This window comes from Diadema setosum, chromosome 8 (assembly GCF_964275005.1).
Source record: "Diadema setosum chromosome 8, eeDiaSeto1, whole genome shotgun sequence".
Lineage (NCBI taxonomy): Eukaryota > Metazoa > Echinodermata > Echinoidea > Diadematoida > Diadematidae > Diadema > Diadema setosum.
Window position 1 is genome coordinate 11,790,902 of NC_092692.1, and position 22,481 is coordinate 11,813,382.

Consider the following 22,481-nt stretch of genomic DNA (forward strand, 5'->3'; position numbering starts at 1 on the left):
GTTGATTTTCGGTGGCCCTATTGGGCAGCTAAAATTAAAAATTAAATTTTCATATTTACTTTTATTCCATGCCATTTCATATCTTTTTTGGGCCACCAAAATTTCAAATTCAAAGATTTAGTGGCCCAAATGGGCCACCAGGGCAAAATATCAGTGTCTAGCTGTATATATGAGTAATTCACTACCATCTGAAGAGAGCGGTATGGTAGATATTTTGTTCAGAGCCTTGCCAATTAGATGTGACTTTGAACAGATTCTATTATTTATAAAGAAAACTCATCTTGCTTGATTTGTTTTTACAACTGGATATAAAATATCAGAGTGAAGATTCCAAACATCTGCAGGTTCATTGAAAATTGTAATGAGTTTGACAGATCAGTGCTGTACATGGTCTCCTGCCTGTCACAGGAGCACATACAGAGATTGTGCGCTCTTGAAAACCCCAAAAGTAGATTGTGAAAAACTTGCAAATATGTCCCATGTTCTAGGGTCGGACATGCTGCAAGGAATGATGTGTGCACCTGTAGTGTAGTGCAGGGTTGCCAAAATTTGTTTGAAGGTATTTGATTTTTTTTTCCATCGATATAAGAAATTTTAGTGTTTATTAAAAAAAAAAAAAGTTAGTAATTTTTTCTGTGATTATGTAATGCATACTTTAAATGTGCAATTTTAAGAGAAAATATGATGGATTGCTTGTTTCTTGTTTTTTGCTTTCATTTTTGTTGTTGTTGTTACTGTATGTTTTCTGGTCTGGAGAGGTTGGCAGTCCTGTTAATAGTTGTATCATATGGCATGAAGCAGTGAGGCCCTGCTCTATCAATATTGCAGTTAGCAAGTTTTTGAGCCGCCACACAAGTTTGTAAGACACTTTCGAAGGAAAGATAGACATTAGCGTCCCATATACATCTGCTTCGCAGATGCAACAGACTTCACAGCTTACCCTATCAACCCCAACACCTAGCATGAAGATATATCATATTGGCATACATATTCAAAGATACACACAGGTTTATTATTTAAAACTGTGTGGATATTATGAAGTGTGAGCATGAGTGTCGGTTTCCATCTTCGTGTTACCAAGTGTCGTGAATCGTGTGCACAATTTCGTGAAAGCGTAGAAGCCCTCCTGATAGGAAACTCCGCCAGACTGCGATAAGTTGGTTCAGAGGTGACCAATGTGGTAGAATATGTTCCATCTCTTGTCTCGTAAAGATAGCACAGACTTGCAAATGACAGACGGATTGGCCTGTTTGTCTTCATGTGCCGCCTTCCAAGCCGTAATGCCCTCCTCCGCAAGTTCAGGAAGGCGATAAACACCCCCTGCGAGCCACCCCTGCCGCCCCCCCCCCCCCCCCCTTATGGTAAGCCTCCGCTGTTTCATGCTTGGCGGGGGCTGTGTTAATGGAGTGGGGAGGGGTTCTGCGCGACCTGAATGTTTGAATGTAATGATACGGTTTGCAGCTGCATGGCCTGGGGACACAACTGGCTCTTCATTTTCCGGCGCTCCTGTGTGTTTGGGCCCCCTGCCACTCAAGGGGATATTAAAAAGTCCCTGCTGTGACGGTTATAAAGGGTTTCTCCATCCTACTTCTGCATGTAGCCATCCCTGTTGGAATGTTGATGGCATCGAATGTTGATGGATCAAAATCCACGTTGATAAAATGCAAGGAGATGATAATGGTCAGTTTGGATGCTGAAATGTGCCAACTCACTGATTTCGATCAGAGTTCACAGCCTTTTCTAACATGATTGTACGTGAATTGTGTCTTTGTATGTGCTAGTCTTTAGTTTTAACCTCAAAAGAGCAGTCATAAATGTATTACAGAAGTCAAACAACTATACAAGTTTTATGATGACTGAATATCGTCTGTTGAGAATGAGAAGGGCGTTATTCCAAGTTGTCTCGATCACTATGGGTTTTGTGACAACTTAACGCCCTTATCACTCTCAACCGACGATATGGTATTTAATTGGTATTCTTTACTTCAGCACATCTCTTTGTGATATGATATTGATAGATCAAATGCTGATCAATGCAGTGTTCTCATTGATATGAACTGCATGAGGATCTTAAGTATAAAGACTGTGTGTATTCATGGAGACACTGTTTTGACTTTCCACTGTCGCAATGTTATTTTCAGCCGGATGAATGTATCACGTATTAAAGAATCTACAGTAGATATGAAAGCAATTTGTCTCTTGACTAGCTTTCTTTTTAGGTGCTTGATTCTTGATGTTGAAGAACAGACACATCCAGTCTTAAAAATCAGCTTCAGTAATCGTGCCCTGCATTTCCTGTAGATCTGATATGAATTGGTAAAATTACTTTACTCTTTTGGTGATGGAACTGGGTACTGGCATCTGGCCGGTGCAGCAATGAGTGAAAGCTACGAAAATTCCTTTTGATTTTGTCCTATTTGGTGGAAAACTTGAAGTACACACCATGGCCCAGTTTTATCAAAAGATAAAATCAATTTTAAATTCCCTTACCACACAGGCTGCCATAAACTTACAGTTGAAATCAACTATATAATCAATTTTAACTCTTCATAAAACAGGGCCCAGTTGTGTTAGAATGACTGTACATAATGCATAGGCAGTATAAACCTGGTGTTAAAGTGATGTTCAAGGACAGTGAATTCAGCACTGTGCTGTTTGTAGCCCAACATGTTATTATTTTCAACTGTGACTTTCTAGGTTTATATCACTTTTGAACCCTCTCCTCCTTGCCCTTCCCCCTTTTGATTGTTTTGACTACAAACTCCTAGAATCAAATTCACAAGAGGTCTTCAGAGAATCATCAATTTAATGCACTCAGACTTTCACTGCAATTTAATTATTTCATAAAAAGTTGTAAAACTGTTATGTAGAAATATACCTCTACCTTGAAGCAGATACTTCTGTATTATAGAAAAAAAGTGGAATATAATTCCTTAGCCCCATTTTATCAAAATAATTATAGTTGATTATAAATTTCCTTCTAACACAGGCTACCATAGACTTTTGATAGAAATCAACTTTTAATCAATTATAACTCTTCATAAAACAGGGCCCTTGTATTGCATTTCCAGAGCAATCGATTCATCTTCTGGTAGATTTAGTAGTTTATTTCATGACCTCCAAATATTTTATAGTGAAATTCCAGTATTGTATCTTTTATCATATGATTGCTATAAACTTGTTTGAATCGTTTCTAACACACTTAACCCTTCTGAATTTATGGCTGGTTGTAAACATGCCAGGATTACAGGTAATTCCTTTTGTTCTGTTTTTATTTATTTATTTATTTTTTTTTCTGAGCAAGGCAAACTGGTACTAAAACCTACAGGAGAGATTTTATGAGGCAGCTTTGAGTATTATATCTCCACACTAAACTTTGACTACACAGTTGTAACTTTACTTGGGGAATGGGAGGAATGGTAGGAGGTTTTGAGGTGACAGGTGTGCTTTGACAAAGATATTTCCTCATTTTTCATCTTTCTCTTTTAAAGAAAGCAGGGAAAAAGTAATTGCTGATCCTGTGAAGAGTCGTGACACTGCAGAAATAATAAGAATTATATTCATGCCCAATTTTATTCTAGAGGTAGATGTACATTTGGCATATAATGTGATCTCAATTTGTAGTGTGGTACGAAAAATTGTAAAAAAAAAAATCTGGGTTTCATACTCATTTCGCTGTTCACATGCTCGGCTTTTCATCATTTAGTGATGATTCACTCTTTATCAGTGTGAACACGCTCTGCTGTGTTTCAGAAATCTGCTAGTATAGGACTACTACATTGCTTCAGCGATCTCACGGCAGGCAGTTACACACAGAGGATTGCTTGTAGCCCGAGGATAAATGACTGCCCTGTACATGCTCACTTTAATCGCTTTTGTAATCTTTGATTGGAATAAAGTTTTGAACTCAAAGGATTTAGTGCATTACACCGCCAAAAGGTCTTTGTCAGCTTAAATGAAATAAAGTGATTTGTAAATGAAAATGATTTGAACCTTTGAGCCTTTTTGTTAACTCATAAAGTAAAATTGACACTATCACTGCAGTCTTTGAGAAACCAGCCCATTGTAGGTGCAATTAATGCTTTATGTTAAAGGGTCAGTCAGATGCAAGTCCTTGTGCTTACAATAGGAGTTGTTACTTAAATGTCCTTCTATTGCAAGTGTACTGTGATTCAAAGTGATAAAAGATGAAGGGCTGCCAGCTACTATGTTTTAAGGTTTTTAGCATTTTTTCTTCATGAAATTCAGCATACATGTGCACTTGTCATTTGCAATTTTCCCATTTCTAAAATGAAATATGCTTTTTGCCTATTGTATGCTGTGTACCTCCTTTGTTTTTCTCAACTTCTTTTTACTATGCATCAGTATGGTTCTATCTGCAAAGGTTGGCTGCGCAATGTATGCTCTTTGTGAAATGTTGAATATGAGTCGTCATGACGATGCTTAGACTTAAAGTCACTCAAGCGAAGCAAAGAGTACACATAGCATGTGCTTTCCTTTGACAGCTCTTTGTAGAGATGTCTGAATGCTGTCATCTGTATGTCGTGGGAAATGCATTTTATCTCAGTCTTTGAAGTACAATGTGTGCATAGTTTTGGTCTGTGCATCAGAATACACACTGATTAGAGTCATGTTTTAATGGAGTGCGCAAGAAAGAAATTAGCAAAATTGATTTTGTGACAGGACAGGTCAGAAATGTGTAAATATTTTCATCACAGTTATTTTTTTCCCCGCGTTGAGACACTCAGACCATCAACATACATTGTACCTGGAGAATGAATAAATTAGCTAATTTTGATATGGTGATATGGTATATATATATATATATATATATACACAAATGTCATGTAGTATTATAACTCAATTGGTAGACATGCTGTGTTTTTCAGTGTTCTTCCCTTCCAATGCGTAGTATGACAAATGAAGCGATGAAAAACTCAAATATTTCCTCTTAGGAAAGAAAGAAGTATTGGCTCAAATACAAGAGTGATCAGATTTCAATTCATGGTGCAAATTTGAATTTTCATTTGTTATGTGTTTTTGCTTTTGTTTTGTTTTGCTGTTGTTATTGTTCTTTGTTCATTTTTTCCCCCTCTGAAAGTACTATTCGCACATGGCCAAAGTAATTGTTTGGCTGCAAGTGAAGCACTTTAAGTCTCTGAACTGTGCATACCATGAACATTGACCAGAGCATGAGCAACCTACTGTGCAGACCTACATGTACTATAATGTGGCATGGTGCATCATGGGGTTACAAAAATGGAGATTTTTTTTTCCTTCGCATGCTGTTCACGCACATTACATGAGGGAAATTATTGAGATGATTTTCCAAAATGGACTGATTTTAATTTTTTTTTTTGCATCACATTGCAAAAATTGCTTTAAAAAACTGTTGATTTTGGGTGTGAATGAACGGGTCTTGCAAAAAGAGCTCTGCTTGGTTCTCTTGTCCATTTTTCCTTTTACCCTCCATACCTGCTCCCCATCACATGTCGTCTGTTTATTCTGGTGCTACAATTGTACTGCCAACCCAGAAACCCCCAATAGCTATTAAACCACCAGTGTGACTTTGGGGACCAGATACCAGTTTATGCTATGCTCTGTCTGCAAACAGTCGTTGCGCTATACTATTATATTTGGAAGACACATGATTTGTACACGGGCTGCCTTGAAGGTTGAAAAACTTGTGTATAGAACAAATTGGAGTTTTGAAGATTTGATGTTCTTATCAAAGGAAGCCACACATGACATCATGAACTCTAGTAGTCTCCTCATCCAGCGATCTCCAACACCAAAGCTTTAGAAATTCATAACTTTCGCACCGATTGTCCGATTTTCCTCAAACTTTCACTGATGTGTTCTACTAAAGTTGCTGCTTTCACTCAATCCACATTTCTCTTAGGGTTTTGGTTTCCTTTATATGTCAGCCAAATTCAGATTCAAGTAGACCTGTATGTTTTCAGAGAGTTTTTAAATGTACTTAGAGTTGCCTCTCTCAGCCAATCAGCTACATTTTTGGAGAAAATAAAATGAAAGTTGTCAATATGTCTAGAAACAAATTGCAAAAACAATAACCGTAATACGGTCAATCACAAATTTGTTATTACATTGTAAAACCATGTCAGGAAATTGTGCTAATTTTCTAGAATGTTATAAGCCTGACTGATACATTTCATCTGGCTATTAAATAGTCTCCCAGGTAAAACGATGAGGCAGCTATATATATGTAATCTGAAAGAGTCCGAACGCCACAGACTGGAATTTCCCCTTGCTCTCTGTCTTACAACGTGGCATTGGGCAATGTTCTCCTTTCAAGCAGGGAACAGCAAACATTCATTCTCCATTCAAAGCCTGGGCCAGATGACCTTCTGACACAGCCAATTAGGCGAGCCTGCCGTGACTCAACCCAATTAATGTTGAGATGTCCCCATTTGTACCTCATTTACCACTCACTGTTCCGGCTCTTTGAAAACAAGTATCGATAACCTGTGCCAAACAAAATGGAAGCATACCTCGGTATTGTATAGTCGGCTGTACGGTTGCCAACTTTGCTTCTATTCAGGTATACTGTCGGACAAATGAGAGGGTTGGATACAATGGCAAGCAGCTGTAGTCACATGTATGCAGAGACATGTACTTGATTTGACAGCAGTATCAGTATGATTAAAATGTCATATATGCATTATAAATAGAATCAATGTAGTCTTTGGAAATTGTAACAAGGAAGAAAATATGAAAATTGTCAGATTTCCTAGTATGGTAGTGAATGAGACTTTTTATGTCCTTAACACATATACAGTGTACAAGAAAATTGCTGGGGACATGATATTTGAAGAGACAAAATTTGTTTATATCTGTATCCATATTAGTTTCTTTAAACTTACATAATTTGTAGTCAAGAATTTTAGGGTTTTTTTTTTCTTAAATATGCTTCTTCACTTGATTAAAAGTAGCAACAATTTGGTCAGTATGTAATGTATGTGTGTATATGCTTTGTATTGTTGGAAATGAAATGAAATAAAATGGAATGAATCAAAATGCTTCTTTACATCATTCAAAATCTATTGGTCCAGACAGTGCCATATAAAGTGATTGCAACAACAAATTTTCAGGAAAAAAAAACCCCACCTAAAACACCTTTACACAACCAAAAAGTTTGCCGGCATTTACACCCCATCATTCCTCATCAATCATGTGAGTATTGAAGAGAAACTTCATCCGAGTTAAACCAGGGAAACCCAGACAACAGTGACATAGGATGAGTTATATGCGAGGAACCAATGTACTAGACAAATAATATCCCATTCTGTTGGTAGTACAGCCCCCAAAGTAGCCATCATCATATTTGTATTACTTCTGTGCTCCAAGGAATAAAAAAGGAAATAGATTTCTGCATAGTAGTGTGTGTGTGTGTGTGTGTGTGTGTTGGGGGGGGGTTTGAATGTGTCTGTTCATGGCATTTCTTTATGGCACTGAGCTATGCTCATCAATCTAACTCGGTGTCTGGCAATTGCTCAGCCTTATTCAGTTCACCCAATGGAGACTGCGCCCTCGATCCCCACTAATTGGTTCGGTGGGATCAACTTCCCTCCCACAACACTATTTGTGCTAATTGATTGGCACAGGATCTGGCTTGATCCGTGTGGATTTAATCAAAGTAGCTCCTTGCCACAAGGGATCACTTTGCCTTCGAGAATTCTTCCTTCTCAGCATTCATTTCTTGACTTGTAAGGATTGTGATTTTTTTTCCTTGTTCTCTTTTCCCCCATTTTAATGGCATCGGGATGAAATGCAATAATAGTTGTTAACATTTCGTAATAATGTGCAATTAGGAATATTCCGGAGGGCTTTGCAATGTAGTCAATAACTGAAAAATCAAGATTTCTGAGGGAGAAAGAATAGGGACATAGAGACACAGAGAGAGGGAGATATATAGAGAGAGATAAAGAGAGATAAAGGCTGCGTTTATCTAAAAAATTTCTGAGGCATAATTATGATCCTAAACGCGTTTGAGGCATTTTCAGGGGTTAGATAAACGCAACCGTGTTTTCAAGCGCGTTTAGAAACGCCGCTTTGAAACGACTTTCAAAGGGCATTTTGAAACACGTTTGAGACCACGATCGCCATTCTGTGAGTAGATAAACGCAATGCCATTTTGAAACGTGTTTATATCTCAAGGTCGAATCCCAGCTGTTTCCGGTTAAGTGCTCTCTACCCATTATTTGTGTGTGACTGAGGAGGCATGTTTGGTGGTATGCAGTTGACCTTTACTTCCCGGGTCAAACGGCGCAAAGCAGCTGCGCAGTGACACCACTCGAATCGCAATTGCATGATGATTAGATAAACGCAGCTCCCCGAGAATCGTGTTTCAAACCACGTTTGCAAACACCGTTCCAAATGCATTTTGAAACGTGATTCTCTCTCTCAAGTTAGATAAACGTAGCCAAAGAAAGATGGAGAGAGAGAGGGAGATGAAAGAGTGATATACGTGAGTTATAAAGAGAGGGAGAAAAAGATAAACATTAGAGACAGAGATAGTAAAGAAAACCGTTGAACAACCTACCCGGGTACTCACTGATAATGTCTTGACAACCATTCTTTATGAAACAAATTAATTGTCCACACATGACGACCATTGTCATTTTCATTACACGGTACTCATTCCTCCTGCTATAAAACGACCTTTAGGGAAGGTTATTTTGGCGAACAAGGGCTATGTGCAGGTGTTGTAGCACCATGAACCACTGGGCATCAAAGCAAAGGAGTGGAGTAAACAGTATTTTTATGTGACCTCCAGCTTCCGTTCTGCATACCAGTTGTGTATGTTGTATGTTGAGTAGAAATCAAAAGTAAAGAGTGATTGCATGATACTGAGGCAGTCAAATGTGATCATCATTTCTTGACACCGAGCTGAAGAGGGTAATACCCTCAAACAGTGATTGGTAAGGTTTCCAGCAATGACCTCGGTTCAGAGTTGAAGTAACAGCTATGTCTAAAGCAATTTTTTGGGGTATTTTTTTTTGCCTTGTATGTGCCACAAATCAACTCTTCATTATAATTGTAGTCAATTTTGTGTATATCATTTTTTTCTCTTTTCACCCACAGAACGGGCAGAACAAGAATGACGAGCTGCTAGCCGCGGAGTCGCTGGCCAACCACATGCGGCGCAACAACAGCTTCGTCCACGACCTCTTTCAGGCCCAGTACCGCTCCTCGCTGACCTGCCCCCATTGCGGGGTGCAGAGCAACACCTTTGACCCCTTCGTCTGCGTCTCGTTGCCCATCCCGCAGCGCACCACCCGTGTGGTCATGATCGTCGTCATCTACGCTGACAGAGACCCGCGAGCGGAGCGGTTCGGCATCGTGCTGGAGGCTTCGAGTACAGTAGCCGACCTCAGATCGACCATAGCCAGTACGTGTAGCATCGCAGTGACACGGGTGAGTGGAAGACTTGTCTATGCTTTGTAAATTAATTTTTTGTGATGGCTGCTGGTACACACTGTGCAAAGTCCCTAGCACATCAGAAAGGGTTAATTTCAGAGGTAAAGCCACTCATTCAGTGAGTAAACATGATTGATCACAATTTACATGATTAAAAGGCTAATTCTCCTCATTTTATTTCCTATTTACTTATTAGTCTGCATACTTTTTGAGATAGATTAATTTTCTAGGTACTGCTCATGTACGTTCTCTTGTGAAGAACCATTGCATTGTTGGATTGCTCAGATTAATGTGGCAGAAAAGGTTTCCATCTTTAAAAGAAATAAAAATGAAAACAACATGTAGTGTAGTCTTGTGCATTCGTCACACAAAACGGAAGAAAAATCATAATACATATATGCAGAGGAGAATTGTGTTTTGCCAGGCAATGCAGGGATAAATACTGATCAGTGTAATGCAATACAAATTAGAGAAATACATTATTCGGGAATTCCTGTAGGAATCAGTATGAAGATGATTTCCTTCTCTTTGTATAAAAAATTCAGGCCCTGGCAGATGACCTTTCAAGTTTTGTCGGTGATTTTTTTTTTACCCCTGTAAAACTAGCTCCTCATTGGCGATTGTCTGCCACTCCTGTGCAATCTAGCCACCATCCTTGTCAACAAAATTTGACGCATTGTGCCGGAATATGAATAAGACAGGATATTTTATGGTATGAATCATATCTATACAGGCAAAGCTTGTTTAATAATAGGCCCCTTGGGTATGAGAGCTTCACCATCTAGACATATGAGAGATCCGCCGGAGGAGAAGAATCGGTACAAGTCATGATACCGAGAGACGAGGAAGCAAAATAGAGGGAGAGAAAAAAATGCACATTCTGTGTTACGAGCTTTTATGCGATGAGCTCAACTTGGCAAATATGTTTTCTTGCCTCCCGCGAAAACTAAACCTTCCTCCAAGAGGAGGATACAGTAGTCACGAGTTGGGAAGGGAGGTGGGGGTTGAACAGTAACAAGGCGACACCTTCCTCGGAGAAACTTTAGAATCAGACAGATGGAAGAAATGGATCAAAGGATGTGTATCTTGCTGACGGAAATGGAGCAAGCCAGCCGTGATGTTGATAAGCGTGGACTCGTGTTTCTCGGGATGGAAATTAGTCTGCGTTGCGTTGTTTGCAGGTTCATCAATCATTTTGCATCGTCGGCACTGATTCAGTCAAACTTCCCCTCCTCTGGAGTGGAAAGCCAACGCCAGTCAGATAGAGTGCATCAGACACAATCTACAGCATCCTTGATCTCCCAGTTCATTCCAAATTTATAGATTACCTTTAAGTTTAAGCACAAAAGACAACTAAATATAATGTGCTCTTATCAATTGGTACAAGCCCCGCTCTGCCCCCCCCCCCCCCCCCGGCATGCGCCTTAGTGTGCATATGTAAACCTCAAATATATTGTATGCACAGCTTTAACTCCCAAGCTCATTGACCCTATATGCCAAAAGATCAAAAGTTCTTTAAGAATCCATAAAAAGTTCTGGATCACTACCAAAATTGAATCATCTATTCCTTCTTTCATTATCAACTTTTCCTGCAAGTTTCATTCAAATCCGTTTGCAACTATTTGGGTTATTTTGCACATGGACAAACAAACAAACAAAGACCGCTAAAAACATACCCTCCTTCCTTGGTGTCAAGAGATAAAAATGCAGAATAGTATTACAGTGAAGAGTCACCTCCTCTGGGCAAGTCCAATTTGTATCTTGAGAACTTTGCAGCTAGGCAACTTAGCACCACATTACACAATTCAATGCACCCTCATGCTCCATCAATGTCACCGTGATCTCTCCAGAGAAGTCACTGACCCAATTATTTGCATTTTCAAGTGTCCCCGTGCCCCAGATGCTAAATAATGCCATAATATACATGTACCTGCTCAGTCAGTCCCCTATGTTGAATTATGAGGTCAGCCTGGTAGTATTACTTGTTCATGAGAAATATCCTCTTCCTCTCCCCCCCCCCCCAAAAAAAAAGATAAAACAAACAAAACAAAAACAAAAACAAACCACAAATATACAAACAACAACAACAAGACAGTAACAAACATCCAAACCTTCCAATAAATGAATTAAGATATAAAAGAAGTGAGTGTTGAACCATTCCGTGCAGAAATTAATTCTTAACAGATGACTCACATGCAATCACATTTCTTTCTTAACTTTGACCGATATGGTCAAATTTTTATTGATATGTCAGATATCACCAGTTTCAAGTTCAGTTTGAAACTTTGACTGTAATTTTCATTCTCTTTTGGCAGCTGTGTAGCTTAAGCATTTGAAATATGCAATGTACGAATAAAAATGGATAAAAAAGAGAAGTCTGAGAGAGAGACAGATATGTGTGATAACAATTGGCAACGACAGTTAACAAAGTTTGTTCTCTCTGATCTCTGCACTATGCACTGCCAAAAGGTCCATGAACCCACCACCTACATGGATTATGCAGTTTTAATAACCCACTTCTATCATTTAATGCGCACATTGCGCAAACAAGGCAGTGCTCTCAGCTGATGGGTCGTTGTCTGCGCTGCATTCGTCGTCGTGTGTGACGTTCTCGCTGCGTGTGTTGACATTTCCAGGTCTTCAGGTAGCACAGGAGATAAGGAACCCCGCCGGCACAGAGTGTTGGAGTTGAGCCGGTCGGCTTGAACTATTCCTGGAGGGACAATAGAAGCGTGATAACCTTTTCAATGGCAGAACTGTTCTGATCCTCCTGAGATTATTAAAGTATCAACAGACGTGACATAGTAACCTTTTGTTGAAGCCACCTTTCGTATCCTTGTACTGGTCTGAATCTAATAGTCACCTGCTACCAATAAGGAATGAGTTCCTGCAAGAAGGTAGTAAGGCATTGCATGTTTATTCTTAGAAATATGTACATTTTAGGGTTAATGCGACATAATTTTGTCTTAATTGTAGACGATCATAGCAAAGAAAATGTATTTGCACCCTACATCATTGCACTTGTACACCTACAAGCCCCTGTTGTATTCATATACATACTACATGTATCTCAAATAATCTGTAGGACTGAAGGAGGCAGATGTGTTTAAATGATAATGATGATAATAATAGTAATAATAATAATAATAATGATAATAATAATAGTAATAATAACAATAATGGTAATGATAATGATAATGATAATGATGAGGAATAATAATGATAATAATGTGACAGAATGAATACGTACATATTGAAATTACTCTACCACACATACAAATATCAACAATCTCTGGCTCATACACTTGAAGAAAAGGTGAAAAGGAAGAACTCGAAAACAATAATATTCTATACTTCAAATGATTGCGTATTTATTAAAGTAATTAAAGACAGAAAATTACAAAGGTGCATGGTTTTACCATGCTGCTAAACAACACACACCTTTTGCCAGGCAGCCATGGTAACCGCGAGGGCATGCACCATGTGCTCATTGAATGGTGCCGATGGAGGGGACAATCCTGTCCTCCCACAATAATGATAATAAAACAAAGTGCATAGCTACAGCTATGTTTAGACAGTTGGTCAGAATGCTGTATTTTGATAATCTAGATAATGAGCATTCATTAGAAATGATTGAAAAGGAAAATCACATGACGCAATGTTAGATTACTCGGTAATACTCCTACTCTCTTCTTTCAGAAATACACTAATTCTGCATCAAGCCTGTACTGAGTTATTTCCAAATAATTGACAGTGTCAACTTCACTGTATATGGACAAACGGGATAGTTCGTACAGGGTAGGTCGAGCTCAGTTATTTGGAGTTTTTAGGGGAGAATGAAAATACGAAGACGAGGTTGCCAAGAAGTGATCCCGAATTACAAGGACTTGGTCTGTGAAACAAACTTTATTTTTCTGACATTCAATTGTGTGTCACAGACTTAAGTTTGGCAGATAACATTTCTCAACTTTTTTTTTGATTTTTCCCAATTATCCAATCTACTGTGGAAGTAAATACGATTTCAGTGGGAATTTATACAGCCGCAGTGCATTTCTTGCCTGTGAGAACTCCAGTATCTGTGACTACAGTGGAATACCAAATGCAATTATGCGCTCATGCGTAACAATTCTACACGTCTTGCATGTTTGCACATGATCCCCAAGGAGGAAAGTAAGTGAGAGAGAGAGAGAGAAAGACAGGAATGTGGTAATGTGGCGGCAGACATAACACAACATCACTGTCGCTACGCATGTCATTGTTCACTTTTCGTTCACGCCTGTGGAAATTAAGGCTTAGGGCCAGTCCAAATTGTTGTAGACTTGCCGCATGCCGGCAGCTGCTCCCTTAGAGTGCTGAGAGTGGAATGAGGCGTCAGGGGCATAGTGTTTCAGGCACGGCCAAACATGCATCTCTCCAGACAATAGTGGTTGTATTTCTAAAGGATTTGATGGTGAAGGTTGATTGCAAGGACTCACATACAAACCGTAGAGTACCCAGCTACATTTACTCCAATTTTCTTTCCTTTTTGCCTTTGCTAGTTAAAGAATGATACAGAATTGTACAAAAGGGGTTAGTGGCCAAGGAGTGACATTAGACTGAAGTGAATTTTTACCAAAGTAAAAGAATTCTGAATGTAATGTTCCTTTTCTTTCTGCTTGGAGCATCCCTGGGCTCTAGTGCATTATTTGCAAGATCAGTGTCCATATAGGTATTATGACATGCTGTGGAAATGAGTATTGATGAGTGCATTTTAGAATTCTTCTGATTGCACACTGAAAATTCATTGCAACTGATTAAAATACTGAATGATCGGTGTTTATTTACATTGATGAATGGTAATAGAATTTGCCAATCAGTTGCAATAGAAACAACTCAATGCAAGAATTCATTAATTTGAATGCTGAAAATTTGTTTGACTTGAATGAACTGCACAAGTCCCCTTTGTTGTGAGTCAGTTTGGGATATTTGGTTGCAGACATATGCCATGCTCAGCAGTGTTCTTTCTCTCAAAGCCAAGACATTCTTTACTGAACTGACTTGCTGACAGTATGCAGGACATAAGCAGGGGCGGATCCAGGAATTCCGTATAGGGGAGGCACCTTTGCAAAATTAAAGGGAACGCACGCAACCCCTCCCCCATTTTTTTTCTTTTTATTTCTTTTGTTTTAACCAAAAAATAAAGAGGGGGCGCGCACCTGGTGTGCCCCCCTCTGGATCCGCCACTGATAAGAGAGTACTGGTACAGATTTCTATGTGCAAACTTTTATTATAACAACATCCGGCAAGCATTGAATGCCTTGAAAGTAGAGAATGAATTGTAGTATGAGGTCTTCTCTTCATTTTCAATCTTCTTCTCTTACTTCATCTCCAACGTCCGTTACGTTTTCCTGTTTCCTCTTCGTCTTCTTGTATGGCACATTAAGACTTTGTTGATACCACTCAATGACTAGTCTCTTTCCATTACGAGTCTCCCAGGGAACAACACAAGGGTATCGGTAGCATTCAAAAGCCTTTTACTCGATTTAGAATGCAAGTTAAATGGACCACTTCATTGGTGTTTTATCCTCCATTTAAAAAAAAAAGAAGAGAGAAATAGATAGATAAATTAATAAAGAAAGAGAGAAAGGAGGAAAGAAAGAATGAAAAGAAGAAAAGTGAAGTATCTTCTCTGTCTGTGTGGGTTATCACTATCCTCCTCACATGTCATTAATCTAATGTCCTATCAGTCCCATGCGAGATAAAGTATTTCCCCATATATACACATTACCTAAAATGAATGTAGCTCTCTGATTGGTCAATTGCCCATCATGTGACATTCTGTTAAAGATACCTTCTCAGGCTGTGGCTGTCCGCTGTGCAATTTTGTTTGAGCAAAAGTGGATAGCGCATGGCTGACATCACCCATTTCCATTTACTCCCGTGTTCAAACTTACGATTGACTCGGAAGTTTTTGTCCCATGTCACGTTTCTGATGTCACAATAAACAAACATTTGCCGCGCGCAGTCAACAATTACAAGTGTGCTTACAAACATGTACTAGTGTATGGTTTTTACTCATGCAATGGAACAAGATTTTGCCCTCGGTGAACGATGAGGTGCTCTATTCAACTCGACTTCGCCTCGTTGAATAGAGCACCTCTATCATTCACCTTGCGTGAGATCTTGTACTATTGCACTCGTGTCCATTCACTGCGTGCTTTAGCCTGTGGCGTTGGTCCAGCTAGTGTCACCGTGGTTTGAACCATGATCTTCCTATACCTGATGCAGGCATACAACATGCTCTCTAAAAAACATCGAGTGAAAGTATTCACTCTTAAAGGAGTGAATTCAAAAAAGAGTGAATTTAGAGTGAAATTGGAGTGAATTTTGAGCGAAAATGTTCATTTTCACTCGTTTTAGAGTGACCTCAGGGATCACCCCAAAATCTTCGAGTGATCCCTGAGGTCACTCCAAAATGAGTGAAAATGAAAATTTTCACTCAAAATTCACTCCTATTTCACTCTAAATTCACTCTTTTTTGAATTCACTCCTTTAAGAGTGAATACTTTCACTCGATTTTTTTAGAGAGTGACTGAGTGAGTTTGCCCTTTGACCTTGTGGATTATAGTAACATTGCACGAGAATACTCGGGCAGGTGTCTATGGGAAATGCGTGTTAAAGCAAAATCAGTCTGGCCTCAATGGCCTTAAATTACACTAATGTGTACAGTGTATAAAGACAGTCGAACATTCTGCTCCTAATACTTTCACATCTTATGAAGATCAATTTACATCAACTGTGTTGACAGGCAGGGCACGTATTCATATAGCAGCCAGTGACCTCCAAAGTTGTCATTAGAAGCTGGGAAAGTATTTTTCATACTAACAGGGCAAAAAAGAATGTTTGTCAATAATCTGAGGAATTGAGATGCAGTGGTGAGCTGGGTGTTGCACCACTTATTAATGTATGATAAAAATACATGTATTTTTACACTTTTATGGGGGGGGGGGGGGAGGAATGGGGACTTTCTGCATTATGAAAGACCTAATGGTTGTGCATTTTGAGGAGTGCCATTTGTGTATATTCTAGTGGTTATGTTGCATGTTGTCAGAAATTTAGGTTAATTATGCTCATATGATTATTCTAGCTCAAGGACTATCTGACACACACATATGAGTATATATATATCACTAAAAAACCGAAATTGCAAAGCTCACATTCATTGTTACGGACACCTTTTGAAGAGGTTTGCTAATCTAGGCCATGCATAGAAAGTCTTTTTTGGAACAAAATGAAATGTCCTTCCTCAGGCATACACATACACACACACACACACATACATACTTACACACATAACAGAAACAAAGTGAAAGGTCTCAAAAGTCAATTTGAACATTTTGCCATTCACTTTAGTAAAAACTGCAATTTCAGTGCAGGATAGCAATTGATCCAAATGTAATTTCCTGTGTGGCAGTGTCTGGTTATGTCAGATAGCCCAGTCACAAGTTAAATTTTTGATATAGTCCAGATTTGGTTGCCGCTAACTATGCCAAGCTGGGCCCTGACCCCTGATATTTGCCCAGATGAAGCCAGCCCTGTCATCAAAGTTAACGACCAGTTAACGCCTGCCATGGAGTTTGAGCGGTTGAGAGTAAATAATCCCTGGCATTTACCAAGGAAACACATTATGAACCTTTCACACCTCGTATGTATATATCTCCCTCTCCTCCTCCCATCCCCACTTTCCCCCGCCCCACCCCCACTCCCTCTCTCTCTATATACATGTATCTCACATACTCACACTCTCTATGGATGTGTTGCATTTTGATTTGGAGAAGGTACGGAAAACCTCCAATCTGTAATGATGGATAGCGTGGACTAAAAATTGTCATGAGGAGTGGATAAAACACTACAGGCAATCAGTATCAGCTCAAGTTCGAAACAAAGACAATCTTTTTTATTTTCTAACAGGCTCTTTTCCTTTCCCAGAAAGTGGTGTGGGGACTCAGAAGGCTAGTATTTTACTCGAGAGTAGATACCATTAGCATGATACTTTCCCGAGATATGCCCCCACGACATTGGGCTGTTTTGCAATTTTCCCAGCACTTTAACATAATGTCAGACTTTCATAATCACACCGTAGGAATATGTTGCAGTCTATCTTTTATGCGCTGGATTAATGTATGGGATTTCCAAACATGATCTGCCAGTTTTGTAATACTGTAACCTTTAAAGATGGTGCTCCAGATCAGAAAAGGCTATGTTTTTTGCTATCAGTCTTGCACCATCAACGATTCATATGTAGCCTACTCTTTTCAACCTTTGCCTTTTATATGCCAACCAACCCCCCCCCCCCTTGTATGTGATGATATTGTCTGTGATAATTGATTAGGAGACTACAAGTAGAGCTCAAGTTTTAGATAAAATAATCATAAGGAACGAACCCGACTGTTTAAAACAACAGAGATGGTGTCAACTGTCTTTGCCACTTCTCTGTTCTGTTCTTGGACAAGTGAGATCATTTGTTTGCAGATAGAGAGGGGAAAAGTGGGTTACATTTGGTATCTTGAATTTTGTATGAGAGCATGGGTGCATTTCAAAGTTTCATTTTTGTGAAATTGTTTTTCACAAGTCTTTCTTTCTTTGTTTGTTTAAACACCATTGTAAGTAATGAAATATCAATGGATGAGGCATAATTTGATATGAAGGGGAACTACTTTCCAAAGATAAAATTGAATATAGATGTATAGTATTTAGTGCACTCATATCTGTAAATAACATGATATCCATATAAAGAAAACATGTTAAAAGGAAAAAAATAATAGCAAAAGGTACCATTTCAAACAAGATATGCTACTGACAAGTTGATATGTCTGGTCACTAGTTGAGGGAAACATACAAAGTGACCACTGACAGGAATTAAAACCACTATTGACCGCAGAGCTGCCAAGTCCCTTCCGTCCAGCCAGAGGCTCTCTGCAGTTTGACATATCTGTCTCTTTGTTTCATTACAGGAGAGTGTATAAAAAGCCTCCCGTATTTGGGAATTATATTTACCCATTGAGATGCGGGTGAAATCTGTCTGGTTTGATCTGCGGAAACTCCCCCCGATTTTGATGCGTTGAATATCGGCAGCCCTGAAAGAAGGGTTTCAACAATGATGGGGACAAGAAACCACCAATCACTGGAGTCAGTGAGGCTGGCCATGACAGGAAACGTCTGTTAGAATGCGGCTTCAACTGTTCGACTGAATAGGGCACTGTTTGATAAGCCTAACCACTAATGCAGCATTTGTGACCGGCGACAACGGTTTCAGGCAAAAGTCGCGAAGTTTGAAAATTCATTTTTTCACTGAATCACATTGCCCATTTCGTAAGCTTTGCATTGATATAGAACACTTGTATTCTTCGGCACCATAAGTGGGCATAGAAAGAGAAATAAAATACACTTTTTAAGTTGTTAGCCTGACAAAATTGCGAGAAAAAAGGCTTTGAAGATTCACCTCTTTCTCAAAGACAATGTCCGAGCGGCGATGCGAGGGGAGAATCACCCATCCGTACGATGGGGCCAATTGATGTTAAGCTCCGCCTCTAGCAACCACATCGCCTTCTGATTGGCTCACTGAGAGAGTCAAATTTCCCGGGCACCTTCCTCGGAGCTCAGTGTATGGAGCCGAAAAACAATGCGTTTCGCTCGGGTTTGTTTACCAGTACGTCTTTCAAGATGGCGAATACGATAATTACACGTATGGTGTACATGTACATGTGTATGGTGCACGCATTATGCAATGGCATCCACACGCCATGTCCGTGTGCATGTAACAGGAGCGGTGGCGAATCCACACATTTACAAATCGCGTTTTCATTGTGGTTGATTTGTCTTTATCATTGACGACCCTTTTGAAGGCAGAAAATTGCTAGTGCTGACAAGGGTCACGCTTCCTGTTTGTTTTGCTTTTACAAGGCATGCATATATATAATAATGTTGCTTTGCTCTGTGGTGCTAATTGAATTAAAACAAACAAACAAACAAACAAACAAACGCGACTCGTAAGTTTGGTGCGAACTTGACGTGTAGTATTTGAATATAATTGGTCACATGTGACCGCTCCTTTCCTCTCATCTACCTTCCATTGAGTCAGTCTGCTGTCATAATTTATACTACATGTACAAGTAGACAAATTTGAGAATATTTACACTGTAGTTTTCTTTTCACACAATTATGTTATGCTACATGATTTTTGTTTCACTTCCGTTGTCGAACATTGCGGTAGAATAGTTTGGATAGAAAGCCAAACGAAGAGCACGCACTATACAGAGCGAGCGTAAATAAACCACTATACCAAGAACAATGGAGCATGTAATCATGCACGCGTGGACAAAGCGTTTCCCAAACGCTGCAACTGGTGTCTCCGAAAGCCGAATTATGTAGATGTGTGCGACGCACCAGCCAATCGCGTGCGAGACCCTGCGCCGTAGCAACGCTGGGGATATTGGCGCGGCGTTCGAAAGAAGCTCGAAACTGACAAGTGCGATCCAACATAGGGTGCTTAAAATTCCATTTTCGATAGGAAAAACTTAGTCTTATGCAATGAAATTTAGTTTAGATGTAGAAAACATATCAAAGATTTCATTTCTGCAAAAAACCTAAATCGACAAAAATAATGGTCAAAATCTTTGTACCCCGCCTAGGAGGGAATTTGCTCTTGCGACTTTTGCCTGAAACCGTTGTCGCGGGTCACATTTGTATAGTGAAACATGGTGTATTACTCTGTGTGTTTTTGTTTTTGTTTTGTCTCTGCAGGATCATAAGGAATTTAAATGACATCTCCCTTTAATGTCTTTATCCCTTTCCTCACAACTTCCTTCATAATATCTCATCTAAGCTGCCCATGCAGGGTGTTGTTGGCATATATCAGTGCCACAAGCAATTTTTTTCATGTCCATTGTTTGTGTCTTTCTTTTTTAGAGGACAGTCTTATAGAGCCTCGGGATGTTTCCCTTTTCCATCTGTGTTTGCAAACACCCGACATTGTTGGGGCACCCCCATCATGCAAGTTTCCTGTAATTGGAGAATGCTGTAGTGTGAATTGTTAACATGGTGGAGATGCAGCAACCTTTGTGGAAAATAAGGGAGGATTTTGGAGAAGCACACTCGCACATTTCTGGTTTGATGTACAGTCAAAATCTGTTGCATGTTAAATAGATACACATGCTTTTCTAGTAGCAGATAATACATCAAATAAGATTTGGTAGGAACGAGGTGGGACAAAACAAAGGGGAGTTCACTCTAGGTCTATACATTTGCTGTGTTCAATAAGACACATTATGCTGTGATATCAAAACGGTAAAGAGCATGCCTAAATTGAAGGTCTTGAAAGTTTTGGATGCTTTTTGGTGTTCAAATAATAGCGTTGCGTGCAGGAAAGTGGAACATTCATGTATGTTTCATACTTTAGTAGAGCTAACTTTGATATGATGGATGATTCAATGCGAATTTGATCAGTACTTTGGTATCACGTTAATTTTGGAAAAAAAAGAAGAAAAATAACAAAGTAGGCATACTTCCCCAACAGTCTTAACCCAAAAGTTTATCTGTGTCATCTCAAAGAGTATTAAAATCACTTGTCATCCTGTATGTTAAGATGATAAGTTGTATCTCATCAATTTTTTAATTTGATGTTTTTATCATTTACTTCTTTTGGCTCTAGATTGAATAGTAAATGCTTGTTTTATGCTTGCAAGTTTCATATTTTGAGATATATAGTTGTAAAAAATAGTTGCAAATGCATCTTTTAACAATATTTTGAGGTATACAACTTAAAAAAAAAAAGTAGCAAACTCTCCCCTTTAAAATCCTCCTAAGGCTGACTTTCCTTTTTTTTTTCTCCCTCCTGTCTGCATGATGTGTAAAATGCAGAATGGTTCGGTGTCACTGCAAACAGCTTCTTCTTTTTCCTCCCTACCCTCTCTGGTGTCCGAATCAATTCTCGGCAGAGCCGGGGAGCGTGCAAGAGTGTCGGGCCATGCATAAACATGACTCTGACACAGCTAGGCAGAGTCTGTGGCAGTTGAGCATGGTGATGGCAAGGTGCTTTAACACTCTCTCCTCATATGTCTTCTCACCCCCCCCCCCCCCCCCCGTCCTCTCTCCCTAAAAGAAAGAATAATGGGGGGAGGTGGGGGAGAAGTATTGTTATGGTGATGCATCAAACCTTGGTTGTGATTATCCCTGTAGAGTCATGATACAAAGTCTATGATTTTTGTTTTTCTGTCTTACATCGATCATTTCATGCAGCTTGTGAATTTACTGTTGTGTGTCATGTATCTCACATGGTTTTTATTCAAATTGCAAAATTCATGAGTTTGTCAATATTCTCAAATTTAACCACTCGTGAAAATATTAACTCTGATCCCAACATCAGTGTGACATGCACAAGTATGTACATGTACATCACTCCACTCTTTATACTCCTCGATCACAAATTTAAACGCTCGCGAAATTGTTGGAAAGTCCTGATTCCCACAAAACTGCACTTGCTTAATATTGATGTAGTACACGCTTATCGAAAGTCGATTAATCCATGATAGGAGGAAGAAAAGAGCATACACACATACACATTCACAAAAGAATAGTAATAATAAAAAAAGATAAGTTATAGAAAGCTTCAAATGTGCATGCACTTTTCAGAGCGCTGTGCAGTGAATATTTGGAATGAGTGTCGAAAATTGCAGTTCGTGACGACGCAGAAATGGTCATGAAAACTTAATGATGTAAAGCAGGTTTGCTGCTGATGGATGCATGGTACTGGTTCCCACGGAAGTTGTGGCACTTTCACCAGGGTAGGCAGATTTAGTCTCCGATGATGACACTCAAATTGGACATTATTTATGTGTATGCAGCTGTATGTTTGGATGTTTATGATCTTGTGCATTTTGCTGTTAGTCTTTGTGTGTGCATTTTTGTGTATGAATTACATATTTATTAATTTAAAATGTTCAGATTCCTATGACTTTCTTCGGTTATGTATCATTTCAATGAAACATCCACCTTCCTGGTTA

General features: G+C 39.2%; 1 protein-coding gene across 1 annotated transcript in view; it reads left to right on the top strand.

Moving 5' to 3' along the window:
* The window catches only part of LOC140231821 (ubiquitin carboxyl-terminal hydrolase 31-like), an 84,906-nt gene that overhangs the window by 22,922 nt on the left and 39,503 nt on the right, over positions 1 to 22,481 (top strand). Inside the window, exon 2 of the mRNA XM_072311973.1 lies at positions 9,106 to 9,438. Coding sequence (XP_072168074.1) covers positions 9,106 to 9,438 — 333 coding nt within the window. The remainder of the gene's footprint in view (positions 1 to 9,105; positions 9,439 to 22,481) is intronic.